At 41.4% G+C, this 23,107-nt stretch overlaps 1 protein-coding gene across 2 annotated transcripts in view; it reads left to right on the forward strand.

The window, feature by feature from the left end:
• The window catches only part of LOC146157499 (nuclear receptor subfamily 6 group A member 1-like), a 63,488-nt gene that overhangs the window by 26,289 nt on the left and 14,092 nt on the right, over positions 1–23,107 (forward strand). Inside the window, exons 1-7 of one of the 2 annotated variants that reach the window (XM_083386885.1) lie at positions 9,090–10,506; positions 15,768–15,998; positions 17,247–17,302; positions 18,746–19,164; positions 20,638–20,727; positions 21,867–21,999; positions 22,416–22,518. In XM_083386885.1, coding sequence (XP_083243011.1) covers positions 10,125–10,506; positions 15,768–15,998; positions 17,247–17,302; positions 18,746–19,164; positions 20,638–20,727; positions 21,867–21,999; positions 22,416–22,518 — 1,414 coding nt within the window. In that variant the 5' untranslated portion in view covers positions 9,090–10,124. Of the gene's footprint in view, positions 1–9,089; positions 10,507–15,767; positions 15,999–17,246; positions 17,303–18,745; positions 19,165–20,637; positions 20,728–21,866; positions 22,000–22,415; positions 22,519–23,107 lie in introns of those variants that run through there. The other variant, XM_083386886.1, reaches the window with a different exon arrangement.

Here is a 23,107-nt window from a genome sequence, read left to right on the forward strand (position 1 = left end):
CAAATGACTTGATTTGGACTTCAAATAAATTCGGTTGGAATTAAGTGTTATATTTTATTATAAAATTTATTTATTTATTTCATTTTTTGCACGGAACGATTGGATTTGCTACTATGGATTGCTAAATACCTTAAGCTGAGACTTAATCGTTAAAAGACTCATTTACAACACTGGTGGTTTAAGTTAGTCGACCGCGGCACTGTCAGCGCCCGATCCTTAACCATGCGTTTGTTCGATAATGTGGGTGTCAGTTTGCTGCGGGTCCATTGTTAGACAGGATGTCCGGTATACTTTAAGCATCGTTTTAAAACAATTATCGCGCTTTGAGGATAGATTTGTCTTCGTGGATTGTCGACCCGGCGCATATTGTTCGTCGCCGTTATTCATAAACGTGCGCGTGGTAACCATTGGGCCAGGTCGTCTTCTGCGAAAAGCTCCGTCTTCAGCTAATCGACGAAAATTACAACGAAACAAACAGCAGGATACGCGAACGGTTGCTGGTAGACATTGTGCCGTCCTAAACGCGTCCTGTTTGTGTGTTAAGCGTATCTACATTCAAAATACAGTAGATGTCCATGGACGGCGACTTGAAGATCTTAGTGGGTCGTGCGATTTTTCGAGGCGCACCTTTAGGCCAAGAATTTCAGCTTTTAAGGCATATTTTGCGTAATCCTAGATGTGTTTGTCGGGTTTTTAACTTTTAAAGGGCAAAGTCTCTTTCGTCATGTAAAAGAGTGGAGAAGCGTATTTTAAATCCTTGGCAGCGACTTGATAAATTGCGCCGAAATTGAGCTATTTCGAATATCCTTGGACCCGTGGAAACTCCGCTTTACATCAGACATTTCCACTCAGTCAGTCAGTCAGCCAATTCCAAGATATACTGAGTTTTTAGACGAAAAAAAAGGCTTAAATAAGGATGCCATAACTGTTGTTCGTTTGTCCTCCTTACCTATAGCAATAGTTTTTAACCGGGGTGCCGCGGCACTTTACGGTACCGTTTTTAATGCTCAAGACAGATATATTTTAAATTCTTTTGAGATTCCGATTTTTGCTCTATCGGTAAGCTTCTTGATACTATTTTTTTGTACGATAAATGTGCCAATAGTTAAAAAAAGGTTTTATCAACCTTGTTGCACAGCTAATGTGCTGTTTCAATCTCGTTTATTGTAAGTTACAGCAAACCACTAAGCAAAAATGCGACCAACGTTGCCTCGAACTTTTTATAATTTCTGAAAGGTTCCTCAAGCCAAAAAAGGTTGCGAAAACCTGACCAATATTTTCAGTTGTTTTTTCAAAAAAGCAAGGTCAAATTATACAGCGCGCTTAGGGGAGTTTTGAAGATACCTTTTCGTAACCGCCGTAAATGCACCAGCTTCCCGGCCCTGTGTGGTCTTAATAATGCGCAGCAGGTCCGCCGCAAGCTTACCAGCTATTGATCAGCCGGTTCGCTGAGAACATCGGGTGACTAAGACCCTTCCTATATCATCTCGTGCATTTTCGCGTACGACGAGCACCAGCGAAGCGCCCTTATTCCTTTTCCGGTCGCCTGGGCGATGCATCATCTTTCACGTTGGTGTGGTGAGGGTTCGGCCTGTTAGCTGATCGGTCGCGGCTGCTTCGGCAAGCGCAGAATAAACGACAAACGAGGCTAGATAGTTTTGCGTTCAAAAAAATGATAACCGATGCTAGATAGTTGTTCCTTGAAGAAAAAAAATGATTATAGATATTTGTGTCTTAAATCGAACAACGCAAACCGGCAAGAGGTTATTTTTTCTCAATAAACATCAACGTTTTTTCTCGGAGCATTGTGTTATATTGGCACTTCTTAACCGGTGAAGGTGGGCCGCCGTCAATTGGGGAAAATCTTAGCTATTAAGTATACGTTTTTTTTTTTTATTTTTTACGTTTTTTTCGGCTTAGCTAATTTATCCCACAGTTAATTAAGGATAAAGCAAATGGGTTGCCTATAAAATACAAACTTGCAATTATTTCATAGAAAATACCAGTTTGAAACAATAAATCAGGGCTCGATTTGCTCGCCAGGTGCGCAGCCAGGTTTAAGAGGTCTACAGGTGCGCCGCGAGGTAAAAAAATTAGGAAACACTGCTCTCTCTCTCTATATATATACTTGCCAATTTAGAATTGATTGCGTAAAAGAATTCCTCACGAGTCGTTTGTTTTTCCTGGACGGAAATATGAGTTGACTTTTGTGAAGCAATGTTGTCAGCTCTGCGAATGGCCAACTATTATCTTTTTATGGTGAAGATTTTTTTTTTTTTTGAAACGGTGCTCAGCAGAGGTTTTTATTTTATTTTGTTTTATTTTATTTATTTATTTTTTTTTTCAATATTTTTCGTAATAAGGCTTATTGAATATCGTTGTCAGAAAAATAAAACCGATAGCGGAAATACCGATCGACGAGTAAAGGCAATACTTGGAACAAGCTGTAGTAAATGTTTATATTTTAGTTACACAAAAAATTTAGTAATAAAAAAACGCACCGTTATTGTTAATGTTCTCTGCTTCCGATAAAATGTAGTTGGTCTCAACCTGTTTGGCCGACTACAACCTCGTGGATTTTCCCCCGCGCTGTAAACTGCATTGCCCAAATTTACATTGCCTAAATAAATTTAAAAACTTATATTGCCTAAATAAGTTTAAAAACTTATATTGCCTAAATAAGTTTAAAAACTTATATTGCCTAAATAAATTTAAAAACTTATATTGCCTAAATAAGTTTAAAAACTTATATTGCCTAAATAAGTTTAAAAACTTATATTGCCTAAATTTAAAACTTAAATTGCCTAAATTTAAAAACTTATATTGCCTAAATAAGTTTAAAAACTTATATTGCCTAAATTTAAAAACTTATATTGCCTAAATAAGTTTAAAAACTTATATTGCCTAAATAAGTTTAAAAACTTATATTGCCTAAATTTAAAACTTAAATTGCCTAAATTTAAAAACTTATATTGCCTAAATAAGTTTAAAAACTTATATTGCCTAAATTTAGAAACTTATATTGCCTAAATTTAAAAACTTATATTGCCTAAATTTAAAAACTTATATTGCCTAAATAAGTTTAAAAACTTATATTGCCTAAATTTAAAACTTAAATTGCCTAAATTTAAAACTTAAATTACCTAAATTTAAAACTTAAATTTACGTGAAATCCATAAAAATCAGTTCAAAAAACATTTGCGCTTGCAGCTTATTTCATATTTTAGGTCGGCTTAACGTGGTTGCGAAAGAATGAAAAAACACAATAAGACCTAAAAAGCAATAATACATAAAGCTGAAACATCTACAAAACCATAGTATTAAGACCAACGAATTAATAGAGCCAAAAATGCAGTAATATCCACGACAGAAAAAGAACCTCATCGTCTAAATAAGGCACAAATCCACCGGAATACGTCCTAAATTCATCGGAATAAAGGCTAAATGGCCAAAACAACGTCCAAACCTGTGGGTGTGGGTAGAGGGTATGGGACGATCGGGGGCCGTCGGTCTGTCATTGATCGCTTGGGTGACTAGTTGACTACGTTTGTATGCCCTAGTTTGACCGGCGCCATTGTTCTTATGTCAGTCTTATGGCTGGGGAGTCCGAAAGCATATAACTTAGAACAGTCGCAATACAGACTTGCGGTAGTTTTGTGAAACTTCGCAAAAGATAGAAACGCATCCGCGTATTAAACAACCACAAATGACACGTGTACCACATGTGGGAAACCACCGCTCCATTAAAGTCCACTCAACTGTAAGATTTTTGAAATCTGAGAGCCCGTTAGACGGCGCCCGAGCGTCGCAACTTTCTGAGCTTGTCAAAACGGCTTTGTTTAAATGAGAATGATTTGCTAACCTGTACTGAATTGTGCTCGCTTTGTGGTTTATCGATGTAAATACGTCAAACTTCGCCTTTTTTAATGAAGTTCAAAGAACACGGCAAAAACAGTGAAGAAAACAGAATTGCGCTGAGAAATAAGAATCGCGCAGCATTCGAGTTAAATGGTCCAGTTTGCAAACGTATATTTGTCGTTTCTTGTTATGTGCTATCTATCTTTTATCTCTCGTGCGTCTTTTTCTTCCGCCCTGTAACTATTCTCACGTAAAAAACTGCATTTTTTTACCAATTGAATAGTTTCGCCTTTTCTCGTAGATTTGCACCGACAGCCGGCAGGTTTTTTTATTGCCCCATTAGTGCGATGGTGCGGCGAAAATAACAGCGTCCTTCTGAATTAAATTCTGCACACGGCGGTCGTTTAAAGTCAAGTCGTAAAGCGACGCAAAGGCTCCGGGTTCGAACCTCGCGCCATTGTTTTGCCGTCGTCCCCTTGTAGTAGTAATTGCTGGTTTCGCTCCTGGCCGCAAACCGCAACAGCAGAAGCGCTAATTCATCGAATAATCGCCGCTTTATTGTCAGCAACGACCTTTCACCTTCCATTGTTAAGGGATCGCGATTGACGTTTCATCTTCGATGCTACCCGCCGTCCGCCAATGAACCGGGCGGTTTCGATTCGGCGCCAGTAGAATGTACGGGCTGCCATTTTAATCTCGCTTGTGCCTATTAAGTCTATTGTCTCGCGGCCATGGTTAGCTTTATGCCTGTATTTTGGGCTTTTAATGAAATCTTTCTAAAGGTTCGCCAAAACGCAGAACTAAATTAACAACGTGTGGAGCATAATATTTGAGGTTGCAGTAAGACGTTGTAAGAATATCAAAGTAGGTAGCATTTTAAACGTTTTAGATTACTCTTCATTAACAACAATTTTTGAAAAACTCCCTCCTCCCCTATGATTCTAGACCGTCTCCTTGTGCTTCCAACGTTTTATTTAGCGAGTTGTTTTTCGTGTTTAAAACAACTATTTTTTTTTACAGCAAAAAACTTGGTTTTTACGTGGGAGTATAACCTAACCTAGAAGTTGAATTGAAAAGCAAAACATGCAGAAACTAATTAACAATAATAGATTAATCTTTAGTAGGCCGTCTGGGACTTTGCTTTTAACGCAACAGGAAAAGTTAGCATGAAAAAAAAAACTTTCTAAACCCCAAGATTAATCACCTACAAATTCGGGCAAATTTGCCTAAAATAGCATGTCAAGCCGCCTTGGCGCAAAAAGCTTTCACAGAGACCCCAGCTGACCCGTCCTCTTAAAAAACACACAACACAAAGGCTCTCGGGTGCTTTCAGCGTTGAAAGGGCGTCGTTCGTTCGTTCGCGGAGCCCGGCGTTCGGCCTATCACGTCTTCAGCCACCGCCATTTCCGCGAAGGGGCCGCGCAACCACAACCCCACTCGCGAAGCGCTCAGTCGTCGCCCGCCGGAAACTGCCCGTCACGTTACTCGACACGCCACGTTCGCATTGCGCGACATCGGATCGATTACTAAGTGTTGTTTATTCGCGTCGAAATTAGAGGCGAAAAATTCGCGTTAAAATTGGCAAAAAAATTGCGTCAAACTGGCAAAAAATTTGGTTTAAAACTGGCAAAAAATTCGCGTCAAAACTTGCAAAAAATTCGCTTTAAAACTAGTAAAAACATCGCTTTAAAACTAGGAAAAAACTCGCGTCAAAACTGGCAAAAAATACGCTTTAAAACTGGCAAAGAAATCGCGTCAAAACAAACTAAAAAATAGCGTTTACACTGGCTCATCTAAAGTCCGACAGCGAACCTGATTGGCCCAGGGCCCAGTGACCTTGGAATCATACGACCTTGGTCGCTCGTTTATCTTAGAACAGCATGTGTGTCAACGTCCTCCGAGATAAACCGCGGTTGTAAGATACAAGGAAATGTCGAGTTATACCGAACCTTGTGGTTTAAAATGTCGTTCAAGTGCAGACAGAGGTTTGTAGCACGACAGGCAAGGCTTTATAAGGCAATGGTTATTAAACTATGATCCTCCATGAACTAGTTTTAGGGGGTCCATGAAGACCTACTTGAGATATTAAGGTATATTTGAGAAACTAATCATTTTTTTAAAGAAAAGAGTGTAATTAAAAAACTGTCAATGAATGTGAATTTAGACACATTTTTTAGACCAGAAATGTCAGATATCTGAAGTCGATTTGTATTGTGACATCAATTCATGCCGTCATCTCTAAAATTCCCTGCCTACCCTGGCCCACGCAAAGCAAAAATATTGTTTAGGGGCCACCACGTTAAAAAAGTTTCAAGAACCCCTGCTTTAAGGGGATTCACGGTACGACCGCGCTACGCTTTCGCCTAACTTCGTGATATGACTGGCTGCTATATTGAACGCGCCTTGTCGTGGCAATGCGTTAGCACCAACAGCATAAGCGTTAGTATAAGCATCGCCATTTGCGCTAGCGGTCGTGGGCGATTAGCCGGCCTATCAAAAAGAAAGAAGCGCATCGTTGGAAATGGGAAATAACAGAGCGCTTCCGTTACTTTGCCAGCACTCGCGCGAACGTTGGGTGGCTGGATGGCCTTACGCGTTACGCTCAGCATTCGTCCGCGTGATTCTCGCTGGCGTTGGTTCCGCGCAAGGGTGACGACGCTGCCGCTATGCCCCGTGCCTCGTTCGTTATGTAATTTGTGGGCGTAATGGCCCCGGTTCTTGCCCGGTGCATCATTTGATGTTTATCTTCAGCGATTATGAAAGGCAAGGACTACATTTCGTGCGTAAGGCAAGGGCTATATATCTAATTCAAGTCATTTAATATTCAACTAACGATAAAGTCAAGTCATTTGTAAAGTAAACAATGAGGCATAATGGTTGGAGGTTGTAGTAAGACGCAATAAGAATATCAAAGGCCATACAGAAGTAGGTAGCATTCTGAACGTTTCGAATAAACTCTTTAAAATGAATGAAGTAAACTTGTCCAATTCTTTGGCGCGCGTAAGGAAAGCGACAGTTTAATGCATGGCCCTATAAGCGTAAGTTTTATTTCGAGGGTTAATCGTCGCCAACGCGCTTCGCACTAAATCAGCTAAAAACTGACCATTAGGTTCAACTAACGAAGGTACGAATCGACCGAGAACACAGGATCTTGCGCGCCTGTGCTTTGGGACAAATGGCGACTCTCGACTCGCCATTGAATAGCTGACAATGGCCGCTCGCCTGGCTGGCAGATTAGCGCAGGGCTGCATCGCGGATCGGGAGACAATAGCCGTGGCTGTTGGCCGGCTCCAGGGCCCCAGGCGGCGCGGGTATTTCGCTGGCAATCTGTTAATGTATTTGATGGTGAGCCCGGGACGGAAAAAAATGCACGTGAACGATTTGGTGCCGAGCCGATGTCATTATCAGGTCGTCACCGCAAACGTGCACTTGGTTTTGTTCGTTTGCGAGGTCGAGTGCTGCGCTCAAGGGCGCCTGAAGTTCTGTTAAGGGCGCTCTGGGTTGTTTGCGAATGGTAGCGACGAATTTAAGTGAATTAAAATCAACGTTATGTTATGTGGAGTCAACTAACTACGCACGGCTCGTTCCTGCTGCGGCAAAAACAAGGTGCTTCAGGACTTTGAAAGGGAGTTAAGAGCGTAGGGTTTGAGTTTTAGTTTCGGTCAAGTTAATATGCAAATGCAGCACCAGGCGTGCGATGTGGGTGGGCTTGTAAGCAGAATAATACTTGGCAATTCGTATTGATAACATTCTGTATTAGTAGTAGGACGTATTGGTAGTAGCAAAAGCGTTATATTTATTCGTTGGGCTGTTTAGTTTATTCAAGAGAGTCCGCCAAAATTAACCCATCGTTGCATAAGTTTAGAAAAACCCCAATCAGTCCCCGAAAGCGAAACAGTGTGAAAGAAATCAGCTGTAATTCGTTTTTATAACATTCTGTATCAGTAGGACGCGCATCAGTGCAAAAGCGTTATATAATCTCCGGTGGGTTGTTTAGGTAAAACATCAGGGCATAAGTTAAAATGCGCAGTCAATGCCCGAAAGCGAAACAGGATAAAATAAATCAGTTATTAGCAGTAGGACGCATATTTGTGCTCCGGTGGGTTGTCCAGAAAACCCACCGGAAGTTAAAATGCCCAAAGTCATTGCCCGAAAGCGAAACAGGATTGAAAGAAAAATCACTCGCTATTCCCTTACAATGCATTGAGGTCGGGCGAGTCAGTGTCAGTTCGGCAGTCACGTTCCTGGTTAAGCAATATACAGGCACAGGAAGCGCAGGCGTGCCGGGGTCCTAACAGCAGCGCGAGGTACTTTAAAACCAAACGCAGAAAGAAGAAGAAAGGCCCGGGCGAGCAAACGATCACGAAGTACGTCGCAATCATGACGCCATGCAGTACGTTTGAGATGCGCCCGTTGGTCGTTAATGACACACACTGCTGGTGTTACTGGTGCTTGTGCTACAATACGCATATGATGACTGGCTTGCAGGGCGAGCGCCGGTCAGATTTATTTTTCTGTCGAGCTGCCCACACGCGAACGGCCTGCTGGTCGTGCCAAGAAAGCGTTTTCTGTCCCCGACTCACTAAGCTAACTGTCGTGGTCGTGACACCAAGTAGTTAGCGCCGAGGTCGCTTGGTTAGCGAGAAAGTGTTTGGTGTAGTTGGTTAGCAGGCGAGCAAGTGAGAGGGTCGGTAGAACTACTTCGTTTTTCTTTTAACCATTTGTCGAGTAATTTTAAGCAATAGAGTCGGTTTTGAGGCAGTCCTGTCACAAACTTATGGCGAGAAAGCTATAGTTATAGTTGGGTAACATGAGAGTGAGTAGCATTAGCGTCTGTAAAACGACCGCCTTTGCTTTGGCGATTAGTTAAGTATTTTTGGGCAATAGACTCGATCTGGAGGCAGTCCAGCCACAAACTGAAGACGAGAAAGTTATATTTGTAGTTGAAAAAGGGTAGCGCGTGAGTGGCATTAGGGTCTGTAAAACGACTCCGCCTTTCCTTTGGCGATTAGTCGAGTCTTTTTGAGCAACAGAGAGTTGGTTTGAAGGCAGTTGGATACAAACTTAAAAAAGAAGGACTAGGACAGTGCATCTCAACCCACCCAAAGTTGGGTCGCCGTTTGGATTGGTCGAGTCTCCGACTGCTGTAGTTTTATTTGGTTAGATTTATTAGGATTGGTCCGGAGAAATTCCTAATGCTTGATCGCTTGCAAAAAGTTCATTAAAGATGATTAGATCGCCAAAGCTTCGTTGTTGTACTCACGCTTTATTTTTTGGTTCGCTGCGAAAAAGGGACGAGAAATACTGGACTAGACGTCGAAAAGCGATGCGCAAATTGCAAAGCAGCAATTGTCAATTGCGACCTTTTCGGCTTGTCCCCATTTTTCTGCTTCTGGCCAGTGTTGCGGCTTGCATCATTCTTCCTGTGCAGCGCCTGGCCGAGAAGTCTCTTGGCCTAGATACGACTGTTTATTGTTGTTTTGAGGCGACGGTTTATGTTTGAGGTTAAAATGGCCCAGGCGGAAACGGCCTTATAGAGTTTAGAACGCGCGGTAAACAATAAACTCAAGTTAATTCCCCTTACGGTTGGTTCGAGTTTGCGCATTTAATGCAGTGTAAAAATAGTCCAGTGAAAAAAAAATCTGCGTTTTTCGGTCTAAAACATAATGAACATAGCTGATTTTGTTTTGCCGTTGGCGGAATAGTAATGTGAATTAATTTTTACCCACTTTACAAAAGCGCACTCTGTTAAAGATGTAGCACTAAATATGTGATATTCGAGATACCCTTGCAGGATAAATGTCGACTTTAATTTTTGATCAGTAACAGCAGAATACTCTAGTAAAGATTTGAAAAGGTTTATATTATATGTATATATATTTTGCCAGCAAAGGCATCGTCGGTATATCTTAATTCGAATGAATTAATGGTAAAGATATCTGTAGTTGTGAATTCTAGTATGCTTGCTTGTTTGTATTGATACGGCCTTGCACCAAGTATGTGTTTTCCATTCTCGCGTCAATGCGTAGAAGGATATTGAACGCGCTTTGCCTTATGACTCATTTCAGATCGCTCGCGGCCGCTTTGAAAAACACCATCAAGAGGCCTAGGGAGAAATAACAATAGAGATATAAGAGAGATACTAAGAAAACGCTAACGCGTGTATTGTACTGACAACAAGAGAACCATCTTCTCCTACCGTGCGCGCTGGTGCATTATACAAACAAACAAGCAAGTCAAGACCGAAGCGGAAGGAACTACGAAGGATGAGTTTAGACTTGAGTAGGCATAGGATGGAGGGAATCAGCGGTCTGTCGTTGGTCTCACCCCCACAACGCTCCTTCATCGACAATATGATGCTAAAAAACAGCAACAACAACCTGATGAACAGTAGCGACTCGCCAATGCCCGATATCGCCATGAGCATTCACAATTTCAACGCCCGGGGCGCCGCCGCCGCCACCGCCGCTGCTGGGGGCCTGGGTGGTCTAGTACCCCCCTACATGCGTGGCTCCCTGGGGGTGCTTGGAAACCTGAACGGCTACGGCCAGCATTTTCCTTTCCCGCCCAACTCGAACGATGGGATTTCTCCGAAATCGCCGCCCGGCCAAATGTCGATGTATGATAAGTTTGAAGGCGAGAGAAAAGGTGGGATTCGGATTATCCGTTCAATATAGGCCTTATGAAATCAACATACAGGCGTCTTTAACCTTCCCGGTAAAATCAACTTAGGTTTTTAGGTTTGTCGTTTGTGCAAAATTGATACAGGTGTCGCTGTGTGCAAATGTTATATTATTTGTCACTCTTGGTTTCGGTGCTGGATCAATCCCAAATGAACCCTTCAGAGTGAAACAATGATTCGCCAACCTAATGACAGGTGACTGTATACTTTGTACAATTAGAACCGACAAAAACCGGACAAAAAACAGGGTCCGCCAACGTTTAAAGCAAGCTTATGTAGCACTCAAAGTTGTTTTGCGTTGGTCACAGGCGCTCACACGAGCCAGTGAGCAAAACACAAACGAAAGCGTCAAACACCTTGCTGCGTCTGTGACCGCCTTTGCGTTAAGTGTGCCAGCAAAACATAAACACAGGAGCGTATCGCGGCCAAACAACATCAGTTACCGCTGCTGTTCGTGACGCTGCCTTTAAAGCGAGATGCTTGATCGATGGTCGGTCAGCGGCGTGCATCATCTCTCGCCAGAGTCGCGTTCGAACCCCCCGATACACAGCAAAACGCTTGGTCACGTTGCGCCCGCCAAGTCTGTGACGTCGATCGGTGACGTCAGCAAAACCGTCGGGGCTCGAATTGACTCGGGTGCTCGGTTGTTGTTGAAAGGCCGTTGATACGCTGTATTATGGTTGCAATTATTACACTTATGTACGCGTCTTTTTTCTCTTTTAATGTAGGAATAAATGCGAAGCTCTTAAATACGCGGTGTATTAACTTTTGACACTCGCAATCGATTAATTACCACTTTTGAATATAGAGCTGAACTCGAACCTCTTAAAAACGCTTTTTATTCAATTTTGACACTAACAAACGAGGTATTATGCCTTTTGAAATTGGAGCGAAGCGAAGAGCTCTTCAATTTACGCTGTGTATAACTTCTTACACCTAAAAACGCGTTAGTGTGCCTTCGTTTAAAACCATAGCGACATTTCGGTATGTTGTCCTTTGTTTTGGCCGACATCGACGCTTTACAGCGATCAAACCACAAGAAGCGACCCTGGTCGACCCGAAATTGCGCACCCTTGACGTAACGGCACGACGCGATATAGTAGCGATGATAATTAATTAAACATCGCTCCTGTCATCGCGCTGGTGACTATACACACGCACTTGCTCTTTAATAAAAATATTTTCAATTAAAAAAAATCGTAAAATTAAAAAATGACTGTTTTTTCCGTTTTTCAAACAAAAAACTATTTGCGCGAAAATTTGTGTGTTTTAAGTAGGTACAGTAAATCGACTATAAATATGCCGTTGCTACCAGGCATAGTATAATGAAAATAAGTTCTTATGGTATATTTGTTAAACCAACGTTTCGGCTAACTATTTTTTGATGAAGGCTTTCCGAATAGTAAGCGGAAACGTTGGTTTAACAATATATGCCAAAATAACTTATTTTTGTTATTAAATAAACTAGCATTGTCAAAAAAACCGGACCCGTGTCACAAGACCTGCTCTTTGAAAAAAAGATTTTAAATTAAAAAAGATTAAAAATTAAAAAATGACTTTTGTGAAAATTACTTTCAAACTTTTTCGCCAAAATTTGCTAGTTCCAAGTTTAGTAAAACAACTATGTTTTGCAAGCAAGCAAGCACACCGGTTGTGTTTTCTGGCTGATATAGCGTTGTTCACTATATTCAGCATTGTAATCACCGGACTGTTATCATAAGATTTCAACCACGTCGGCGTTTTTGTCGATTCGCGACTTCCCATTTTACCGCTTCCCCTCCGCCCGTTGGACGCGGCCTTCGCTCCTTTGTCACGTTCGCGCGTGTGTGCGTGCGTGTGCTCGCGTGATTCCACGACGCGCGCTTCCGATGTCACAACGCCTCGTGTGACGTCATATCCGGGCCTGTTTTCGCAACGCTTGTGCCGACCTTTCCTTCGCCGCCTACGCCGCATCGGTCATCAGAAAACCCGCAGCGCTCACAAACGCGGTAAAATGAATTTATACCGAAATATAATGCAAAGTCGTACCAAGAATATCAAAGCCCATACAGAAGTAGGAAACATTTTGAACGTTTTATTCGAAACGTTTGCTTTGATATTCTTATTACGTCTTACTACAACCTCCAACCATTATGCTCACAAGATTTGCATTGGTCATCAGAAAACCGCAGCGCTCACAGCATAATGCAAAGTCGTAAGGAGAATATCAAAGCCCATACAGATGTTGAACGTTTCGAATAATTCTTTATTGAAAATCGTCGTTTTTACATCGAAAACCCAACGCGGTAAAATAGACACCGAAATAAAAAAAAAAAAATGATGATATTGCAATCATTTTGAACGTTTCGAATAACTCTTTATTTATTTTCAACATTAGGAGAAAACACTGATACTGTATACCTGCCTCAGCAGTGTATACTATAAAGAATCAGTGCCTTCTCATGATGTTGAAAATGAATAAAGAGTTATTCGAAACGTTCAAAATGATATACTTCTGTATGGGCTTATTACGTCTTACTACCAACCATTATGCTCCCTAACACAAGGTATAAATCAAGAAACAGCTTCTCGATTCGGCGTCATTTACCCTGACGAAGGCGACTTGAATAGGTTGTCAAAACGTTGGTTAAGAAGTACAATTTCCAGAGAAGGAGCTGTTGTTTGATTTATATTACTATGCCTGGTAGCAACAGTTTATATATAGCGCGTAGGTTGGCGGTTTGATGAGCGCAAAACTTCCCATACTTTCCTATTAATAAAATGCATACCGATTTATTATTATCATAAAGAGTTTTTTTACCACCCCATTTTTTGTGTGCAAAATTTCCCATCCCTCAGTCAAAAAAGTCTATTTTCGCTTCCAATGCAATCACGCTATGTCATATCAACAAAAACGACAACAGGCTAAGTCACTTTCCAGCCGGAATTGTCCAAAGTCGGTCATGGTGCAGTAATTGCGAGACTTTCCCTGCGAAAGCGATCAGGGCAGGTGTAACCCTTAAACGCCTGATTTGGCGCTAATGACCGCCTTGGCATTCGGCGTTCGCGCCCGCCTTTAGAACGGCACCTGTACAATGGCCGTGAGTCGACATTAATCGCACATTGACAATGCCCGCTGTAGCCGTTGTTCTGGCGTGAGAGTTGACCCAGTTTGCCCGTAGTAGACGGTTGAGCACCTCCAATTAACTAAAGCGTCGGCCAATCGTTTATGGCCTGTAAACACGACCAATGGAAAAGGATTATTTGAGGTACAACAGCATCATAGCCAGAGTTTCGGTCGATGTGGACGCCAAAATAAGGGCTTAATAGCACCAAAATCTTCATGGTAATTGAATTTGACATTGCAAGGCAATCAAATGATACTCCTGTTCTTACCGATTCTAATTATTGTTGATCTACTCTATCATTTTCGCTTTGCAATTCATTATCAATTAATGTGTTTAAGATAAGGGAATGTTAAAGTATATGGCGTTTGTATAAATAATTATATTTTTCTAGATAACAAAGTACTTAAAAAAAGCTAAATTTAGAAAGTAGGGCGAAACAGCAACCCTGGATGTTGCCTTTTGCAAACATGACTTCACCCTTTAACGCGATAAAACGATATAAAAAAAAAACGGGCTTACGGTCGAAACGCAGAGTTGATTCCGAATTTCCACCGTTGCGTTGTTTACAGCAAGAGCATTTGACCCGGGGGCACCGCAATCTGCCCCTAGAAGAACAAAAAAATCGCTATACACAAACGAGGGCCCTTGGGGTCGCGATTCGCGCCTTGCATTGAGGATGAACTGTATCCTTCCGGGTCTAGGGGAGCATAGGAACCAGGGCGGCACCGGCGTCGTTTGTTCCTCAGGCGAGATAATAGACCGCGCGCGTGGGTCGCCCTAACCTGAGCTCCGATGATTGACTGACACGCTTTCCCCGAGTGGGTTCGCGGGGCTAAAGGCAAATTTGCATCCGCTCACTTTGGTGTGCCAACTGCCATCTGCCTCTGTTAAGCTTTTGTCTGCGGAGTTCACCTAAAAAGCGCACTTTTGATCGTCGTCAGCAGTTGTGAACAAGTCATGAGTCCAAGTCAAGTCATTTGTAAATAAATTAAGTCCAAGTCAAGTCGTTTTAAATAATTAACAAGTCAAGTCCCAGTCCAAGTCATAATTATAGCGAGTCTGGCAAAAGTTAATCAGTATGTCCGCATGGCCTAAACATATATCATTATTAAAACACTCAAAAGGCGTGATAAAATAAAAAGAAAAGCAAACAACTTGAGCAAAAGACATTTTTGCACCATGAAGACTTAATCCAATCGGACTTGGTATAGCTCGGGAGCTCGATTTCAAGTCCTTTCCCTTTTCGTTGGTTTTATGCAAACGAGGCGTCTAGAATGCAGACGTCTGATCTTACTGCGCGCCGTCTAGGTCGCGGCCATCGCTCGATGCAAAACAGCACCTGGCCTCTCCCTTGCAATTACTCGGAACTGCAATGTGCACGGCGCAAAGTCTAGAGGTGGGCGGGGCCAATATGCCAGCCACGCCCCCTAACAGCTTTGACCGTAATGGTAACTTTGTCCGTCAAGTTCCCCTCATCGCGTTTGGATATTCCGCGATTAATCAAGGCCTTTCGGTCGGCGCCTGCCCAGCAGACCGGGAAGTTCCTGCCGGGGTCAATGGGCAACTGGCACCGTTTTTTAAGGAAATTTGAATCGCAAGCCATCACTCAAGTTTCCACCTCGATGTCGAATTTCTATCATTTCCACAACGTTACTTCTGTGTTGGTCTTTTTCTTGGCCTTAATGAACTTTATTTTTTGTCGCTGAAATCACCGGACGGACGGATGACACTTGTCCCAATACCTTTGTGGTTTTGCTTGTCCCAATATGTAACTTTTCGTCTATGATGGCCACTATTGTTTTTCATATTACTGATTGTACTTCTTATTATGATAGACGTTAATAGGTTCAGAACTGTTTTTTTACTTCTGTACTTTTTATTCCAGTTATCATTTAAACCAGTTAACATTATCATCCAACCTAACACAGCGCTTAACCCACTAGTTTTTGTTTTACGAAGAGAGATAAACGGTGCTTCACGGCTTGCCCCAGTGCCACGCAAAAACAAACAAAAAAAAAAACAGGACAACATGTTGGGCAACTAACTCTAACTGTTTGCAACGCCGATCCCGGCTTCTTAGGCCGTCGTGTTTTAAACCCGCTTATTTTGTTTTCCAACAGAAGACGGCAAGGAGGTGAAAAGCTGCCTGATCTGCGGGGACAAGGCGACCGGCCTTCACTACGGCATTATCTCGTGCGAGGGATGCAAGGGATTCTTCAAGCGCAGCATATGCAACAAGCGCGTCTATCGCTGCACTCGTAGCAAGAACTGCGTCATGTCGCGCAAGCAGCGTAACCGATGTCAGTTCTGCCGACTGCTCAAGTGCCTACAGATGGGAATGAATCGAAAAGGTGTGGCTTTTTACTGAATATTTATACACTTAAATTTTAACTTTTGTTGCTGATTAAAATTTGACTTTTTTGTGGCTTATATACGCGCCACTAAAGCGAATTAAAGTCACAGAAAGCATCTGTTCGTAGGTTGGAGCTTTTCTGATCATCGCCCTTATCTTTTTGCCCCTACGCCCCCCTCCAGGCCATTTTCGATCGCTTTCTTGATTCAGAGCCAATGCAGCGGCCCGTGGTGTCTCGTTACCACCGTCTGTTTTTTTACTGTCGCTTTTAAATTCACGGAAAATAGAAAAAAAGCCCCTCTAGATTGGCGGGTATCTTTTTGCAAGCCCTAAGGAGCGCTGCAGATCTATGCAGTGCAAAAACGAAATCATTTTTTTTTTTATGAATGTAATACATAATCTTGATTAAGATGTCTGGATGCAAACTATCATCTTTAGTTAGTTATGACAACATGATGTTGATCTACTCGACGTTTTGGCTTCGTAATTTATTTTTAAGCTACATTACACTTCCATGCATAGTGTTTCCATGTAATAGAAAAGTTTGAAATTATTTAAAAAGTGCTTCGGCACAATAGGCACGGATCTGTAATGTAGCTTGATTATGAATTGCAAAGTCAAATAGTTCAACTGAATCGACATCATCTCAATTAAGACGTTTCCATACGAGATTGTTAACTGTAGATGATACAAGTTCGTATCGAAACGTCTTCATCAAGATGATGTCGATCTACTCGACCTTTTTGACTTTGCAATTCATTATCAAGCTATTTAAAATGTAAGTTTGGTATAAAAGTGAAGATATAAAACATCTAATGCTAAAAAAAAGTCGATGTCGCTAGCCGCAGAATGTACTCTGGTCCTGAATTTAACACCAATCAGAAAAATATTGTTTTTGAAGGGCACGATTTTTTTTTAGACGTGACGTCATAAGTTACGTCAAAACGTGACGTCATAAAGTTTCGTCCTGGGTTGTAACCAAGAACTCCACACACTTCGTTATCATTTTTAAGTTTAGGATAAAGAGATGTTTATTTCAAAACCAATGCAACATTACAAACATGTTATCGATTAGCGCAAAGCGAAAAAACGCCTTTATATCGTTTAAGTTGCACGAAAAGATATTTCGAGGGCATTTTCTTGGTATTGACAAAGCCTTTTATTTTATACCTAAATGCTAGCTAAAAAAACAATTACAAGTAAGTGTGGGTATGCAGTAAGTTAACCATGCTTCTGTTTATTTCAGCTATCAGAGAAGACGGGATGCCGGGCGGAAGAAATAAAAGCATCGGACCTGTGCAGGTACGCAACAACTTCTTATGCTTGGCAAGAGAAAATGCCACAATTTGTGGAGGTTTCGCGAACCGGACTGCTCCCATAGTTAGAAACCGCTGCCCTAAAGTCAACTCGGCACTGATCTGGAATCCTACCACAACGTTAAACATTATTTGGTTTAGAAACTTTAGAGTTTGGGTTGGGTTGGGTATTATCATATTTATTCTCCCAATTTCCATTTTTAGACTGGTTTCGTAGGTAATTGTATTTCGGTACTGTAAAAAAAAGGTGGTAGGATTCTATCCAAGCGTCTGCAAATCCCTAATACGACTTTAAAAAAGCGACAAATGCAACTTACCCCGGAAAATTTTGCGCCCTAGTGCCAATGGAAAAGCGTTTCTCTCCATAGCGGATATATAGCGACCGGTGAAAGACACACACACGCATATGTGTTTAATAGAGACCGGTGGTGCTATATTCTCCGGCGTCCGTCAGCGAACATTTCGCACGTAAGCGCAACGACCACATGCCTTCCCATATCCGATCAAACCGGGGCCGCTCCGTCGCTGTGAGTTTGCCCGCTCGCAATATGCGATGGCCGCGAAGGCGTAGCTCACATTGAAGCGACCTTACAGTGCGCGAGATGATTGTTTGTAGAAGGAAGCCGCCCTCTCTCCCACCAGCTCGACGCAAAGCGCGTTTTTAAGACTGCTCCGTAAACGCATGGTTGTATTGCGTTGTGTAAAAGCAGTTTTTTTTTCAACTTTGTGGGTGGCTGTGTACGACTATAAGTAGTGTTATAAGCAAGTCGTTTTGAAATGACTTAAGTCCCAGTCAAGTCATTTGTGGAATAACTTAAATCCAAGTCAAGTCTTTTGAAAAACTAACAAGCCAACTCCCAGTTTAAGTCATCAATTGCCCAAGTTAAGTTATTGTTGGAGCAAGTCGTCTCCAAGTTAAACCACTAAAATAATAATAAAACGATAAACCATTGAAATTGGTAAACTCGTCCGATTATGAGCAATAATTCGACCAAAACAACAATACGCGACAATCTGATCGTTTAACCTACAAAACTTGAGATAAATAGCTTAATTTGATAATAAAATCTTAAATGAAAACACTTAAATTTCAACAAATGTCATTTTTCCAAAAGGTTTAAGTCAAGTCATTTTGCCGAAAGTCAATTCAAGTCATTTGAAAACAGTGACTTAAGTGCACTTAAGATAAGTTAATGACTTAAGTCATTACAACAATGCATCTCAATCTTCTGAGTATAGTTTTCTATTACCTTGAATCGTTTCAAATCACTTTTTACTAACTGACATAATGGCAAACGCACGACAGATGCTTTATCGACAAAATTGACAATTATAACCGCGAGAAAACTTGAACGCGACCCACCGCCGCCATTTTGTTTCCGTGACGTCACACCCACACGCTAAAGGCCGACCGCCATTTTTTTCGTAGATCTCAGACGAGGAAATCGAGCGCATTCTCTCGGGCAAGGATTTCGAGGACGAAGAACGGCAACAACAACAACAACAACACCAACAACAGCACCAACAACAGCAGCAACAACAACAACAACAGCAAATGATCACAGGCGATCCATCCAACAGTCCATACCCGTCGCTCACCCACCCTGGATACTTGCCTTATCTCCCACCTAACTCGGCCGGGCACAACGCAGCCATTTCGATTGCGAACAGCGCGGCGCCTTCGCCCATCATCAACGGTTTTCGCGGCGCCGGTAACGCCACCGGCGCCGTCCGGACCAGCAGCGCCACCGGCGTCCCGGCCTCCCTGGCCTCCCGCAACTTCCAGGCCGGCGCCACCAACGCCCCCTCGCAATTCGCTCAGCAACCGCCGGCCGGCATACAGCAAAGGTGAGCCAGTTAGGGAAAATATTTTGAGAGGCGATTAATGTTTACCGCAAAGCTATAATTTAAAATTAGGTCAAAATATATTTTGGGTTTAAACTTGACAAAATTTTTACTTTTTGGAATATCTAATTGTTTTCACCTTATACTCAAACTCGAAGCTTATCGTACTCGTATTGAAATAATTCTTTACTCAAATAATTCTTTACTCAAATAATTTTTACTCATTGCTTTTTACCCGTTTAACAGCCTTACGTCGACTTCAACAATGTGGCACTAGAGTTTTGCGTAAACACGAGAAATTGCGCGAATTCAACAAAAATTGATGCTTAATTTTATCAACGTCAATAAAAATGATAATTTTTAAGTGTACTTAAATGGTATTAAAATCGAATTAAACGTGCGCTGTGTTTAGAATCTCATTTTAAGTTAAGGAATCACGCGAGTTAGACAAAAGACACACGCATTTTGTCCATTAAAATGGTAATTCACATAATTCAATAAAACGAAAATCGATGCAACATAAAATATTTCCTGTCCTGCTGTAGGCACTTTTCCCTTCCCAACACGCTAAAGTGCACGTTATAACCGCAAATGTTGATGCATTAACCCTTTTAAGAATCCTAGCCGTTTTCTTGTAGCATTAGCAGTTGTATCCGCTTTTTGTGTTGTAAGGATGCCTCTCTGGCGTGAACAAATTGCCCAATTCACAAGTGCGGTGCGATTTGCATTTAAGTTGTACGACGTCGCGTCGCTTTGAAATAAATCGCTCTTGTTTCCTTAAATCCGGTTCGCAATGGGCAGCAAAAGAATGTAATGTCGATTAATTGGAATAAGCCATTAGTTAGGATATGTCGTTCTGTGGAGCGCATACACGGCCTATACAAAAGAATTCCGCCGTGGCGTTTGGATATGCGCTAAACTGCGGACGGTTGAAATTTCTCGTGATAAACGAACGACATCGTATCAACTTGCGAAATGATTGCGCAAAAAATTTTAAAATTGCTGCTGCTGCTGCTGCACTTTTTTTGACCCAAGTCGAAAACAAAATGCGAACCATGTTGGCGTCGGGTTCGCCCGCCAGTCACGACACTCTGTTTTTATTGGGTGGACTGTTGACCCATGTGATTGTGAGGTTTACAGTTGGTGTTGGCGGTTCGGAGCCCAGCAAGTCATCGTTCCTTTTGTTATTTTTTTTTAAAACGAATGCGTTGGTTGTAGGACTGTATATTATTCGCCCCTGTTTGACAGTATTTGTTTGGCTGGAAATTTTTTTCTGCTTACAGTTGGTTTACAGTTGGTGTTTGCGGTTCGAAACCCCCAAGTCATCGTTGTTTTTTTGAAAGAATAAGAATGCGTTGCTATATTTGTTTTGCCCTGTTTGACAGTATTTGTTTGGCCGGCTATTTTTTGCTGCTATCTGAGATTAGCTTGGGTTTATTAAGTCGCCTTGTTCACGGCGTTTTGTTTTTTACGCAGGGACAACTCGTACTATCCGGGATACGGACAAACCTACCAACTACCTCCACACCTCGCTCAATATGCAATGTACAAAGGTCAAATGCAGAGGTAAGTTAAAAAAAGACTTGCTATTAGTTCTCGCTCTTTTAATTTCGCTCCATAGTTTTTGCCTGGAGTTATTTTCAACGAGATACAGTTTTATTGCTTAAGCTTGCCGAGATATACTTTGAACTCTTTAGGATTCTATTGCTTGCTGCATATTATTAAGGTGCTTGATTAAAGTGTACGATTAAAAAAAACATAAATCAAGAAATATTTAATAAAAAAAAACGTTTGCGAAATAATGAGAATGCCCATAAACAAGTATATCTCCATTTTTTTGTACTTTCAAGTTTTTAGGCTTATTAGGTATTACGAAATAATTTCAGTTATCTGCTATAACTATAACATAAGTAGGCGCTGTTGCGGCTAAATTTTTCCGCAAATTGTCCTCCCCCCCTATAACGGTCGCGTTTCCCCTATAAGTCCCGCTATGGAAGGCGTGCAATGCGTTGCATCCGCCCCTGCCGAAGCCGCGCATCTAGGATACTTTACCTTTTCCGCCGCCTAAACGCGCTTTTAATCAACTGCTGCCAAATTCAAATAGAGATAGATGGCCCCTGGCTGTTAATTTTTAAATTTGTTCGTTTTGTACGTACCGATAATTTTTAGTGTACTAATTTGGTTCACTGGCACGGGTGCGTGGGTTCATTGCAGTGTTTTATATATTATTAAGTTAGCGTTCCAATACTTTATAGAAAATTGAAAAAAAAGATTCATTCATCAAATTAAACTGAAGATAATACAAGCTCGTATCAAAACGTCTTAATCAAGATGATGTCGATCTATTCGACCTTTTTGGCTTTGCAATTCATTTTATCAAGTTAAATTACAGAACTGTGCATAGTGTACCCATATATAATCTTGATTTAATAAAATAGGTAAAGCTACAAAAAATACTTCTTCATTTTTAACAAAACGTTACAGCCTTTCCAAAATTATGCATTTTGTACCCAGGAGATATAGAGCTTATTTAAAGATCATTGTCTTTGCCTAAAAATGCTAAAAACATTTCGCTCTTGAAAGAACAAGCTTGTAACCCATGTTTACTAAGGTTTCAATTAAATTTACATAAGAAAGAACATAGACTTCTAACTGACCCTATAGTCCAGCATAACCCACTTAACCGTCCAACTTTTATCAAATAGAGATCGCTCGATCGGCCCTTACTCCGAACTGACCAGCGCCAGTTTAGTAGCCCAGCTCGTTCAGGCCGAAGACACAGCGAATCTCGCCTCAATCAATTCACAGCTCGCATCCAAGGAAGGACCCGTTTATAAGGTGAGATCATCGGCCTTGGGTTGAATTGTTTTAATTATTATAGAGAACCAGGTGTGAATGCGAGTGTGAATTGGGTCTGAATATCTAAATTCATCCCCTGCTTGAAACGTAGTTTTTTTTTGTCTGTTGTGACAATTAGAAATTTTTGGATTTTTTTCTGTTTTTTAAGGTATAAAAATCGTTAAAGTGTTAAATTGTCATTCCGGCATAATTCTGTTATATAAAGTACCAACGTTTTCGCAATATATTGCCTACAAAAGATTGCCCGAATAGACGGTCGAAACGTTGGTATATAATTTAATAAAATTTTGCCGGAAGAATAATTTTACAATTGCAACAATGCCTGGCAGCAACAGTATATTCATTCTATAAATCGCTGTTGCGAATGATTTACAACCAAGCTTTTCCCCATACAGGGCGAACTGTTCGGTTTTCTATGCAAAGTCGCCGATGAGATGCTTTTCCGTCAAATCGTCTGGATCAAGAAGTTGCCATTCTTCGACAGCATTTCAATCAAAGGTAAGCCCCCCCCCCCCTCCAAACAAACACACACTTACACAATCTCATCTACAATTCTACACACTCACACTTACACTTACATACACACACTCAAACACACGCACCCTAACTCTCACACACACTTACACAATCACATATACAATTCTACACACACACACTTACACAATCACATCTACAATTCTACACACACACACTTACACAATCACATCTACAATTCTACACACACACACTTACACAATCACATCTACAATTCTACACACACACACTAACACTTGCACAAATACTTAAACTTAAACTCACACTTACATCTACACACTCATACTCGCACTCACACATAATCACACTCACGCTCAAAATTACACTCAAAATCACCATCACACTCATACTAACACTCATACACACTTATACAAGTACTCACACTTACATCTACACTTACACACACACTCACCACTCAAACTCACACTCACACTCACAATCAAAACACACACTTACCACTAACACTCAAAACACACACTTACCACTCACACTCAAAACACACACTTACCACTCACACTCAAAACACACACAATAGCTCTTTAATTTATTCATT

This window comes from Ascidiella aspersa, chromosome 4 (assembly GCF_963924565.1).
Source record: "Ascidiella aspersa chromosome 4, kaAscAspe10.2, whole genome shotgun sequence".
NCBI lineage: Eukaryota > Metazoa > Chordata > Ascidiacea > Phlebobranchia > Ascidiidae > Ascidiella > Ascidiella aspersa.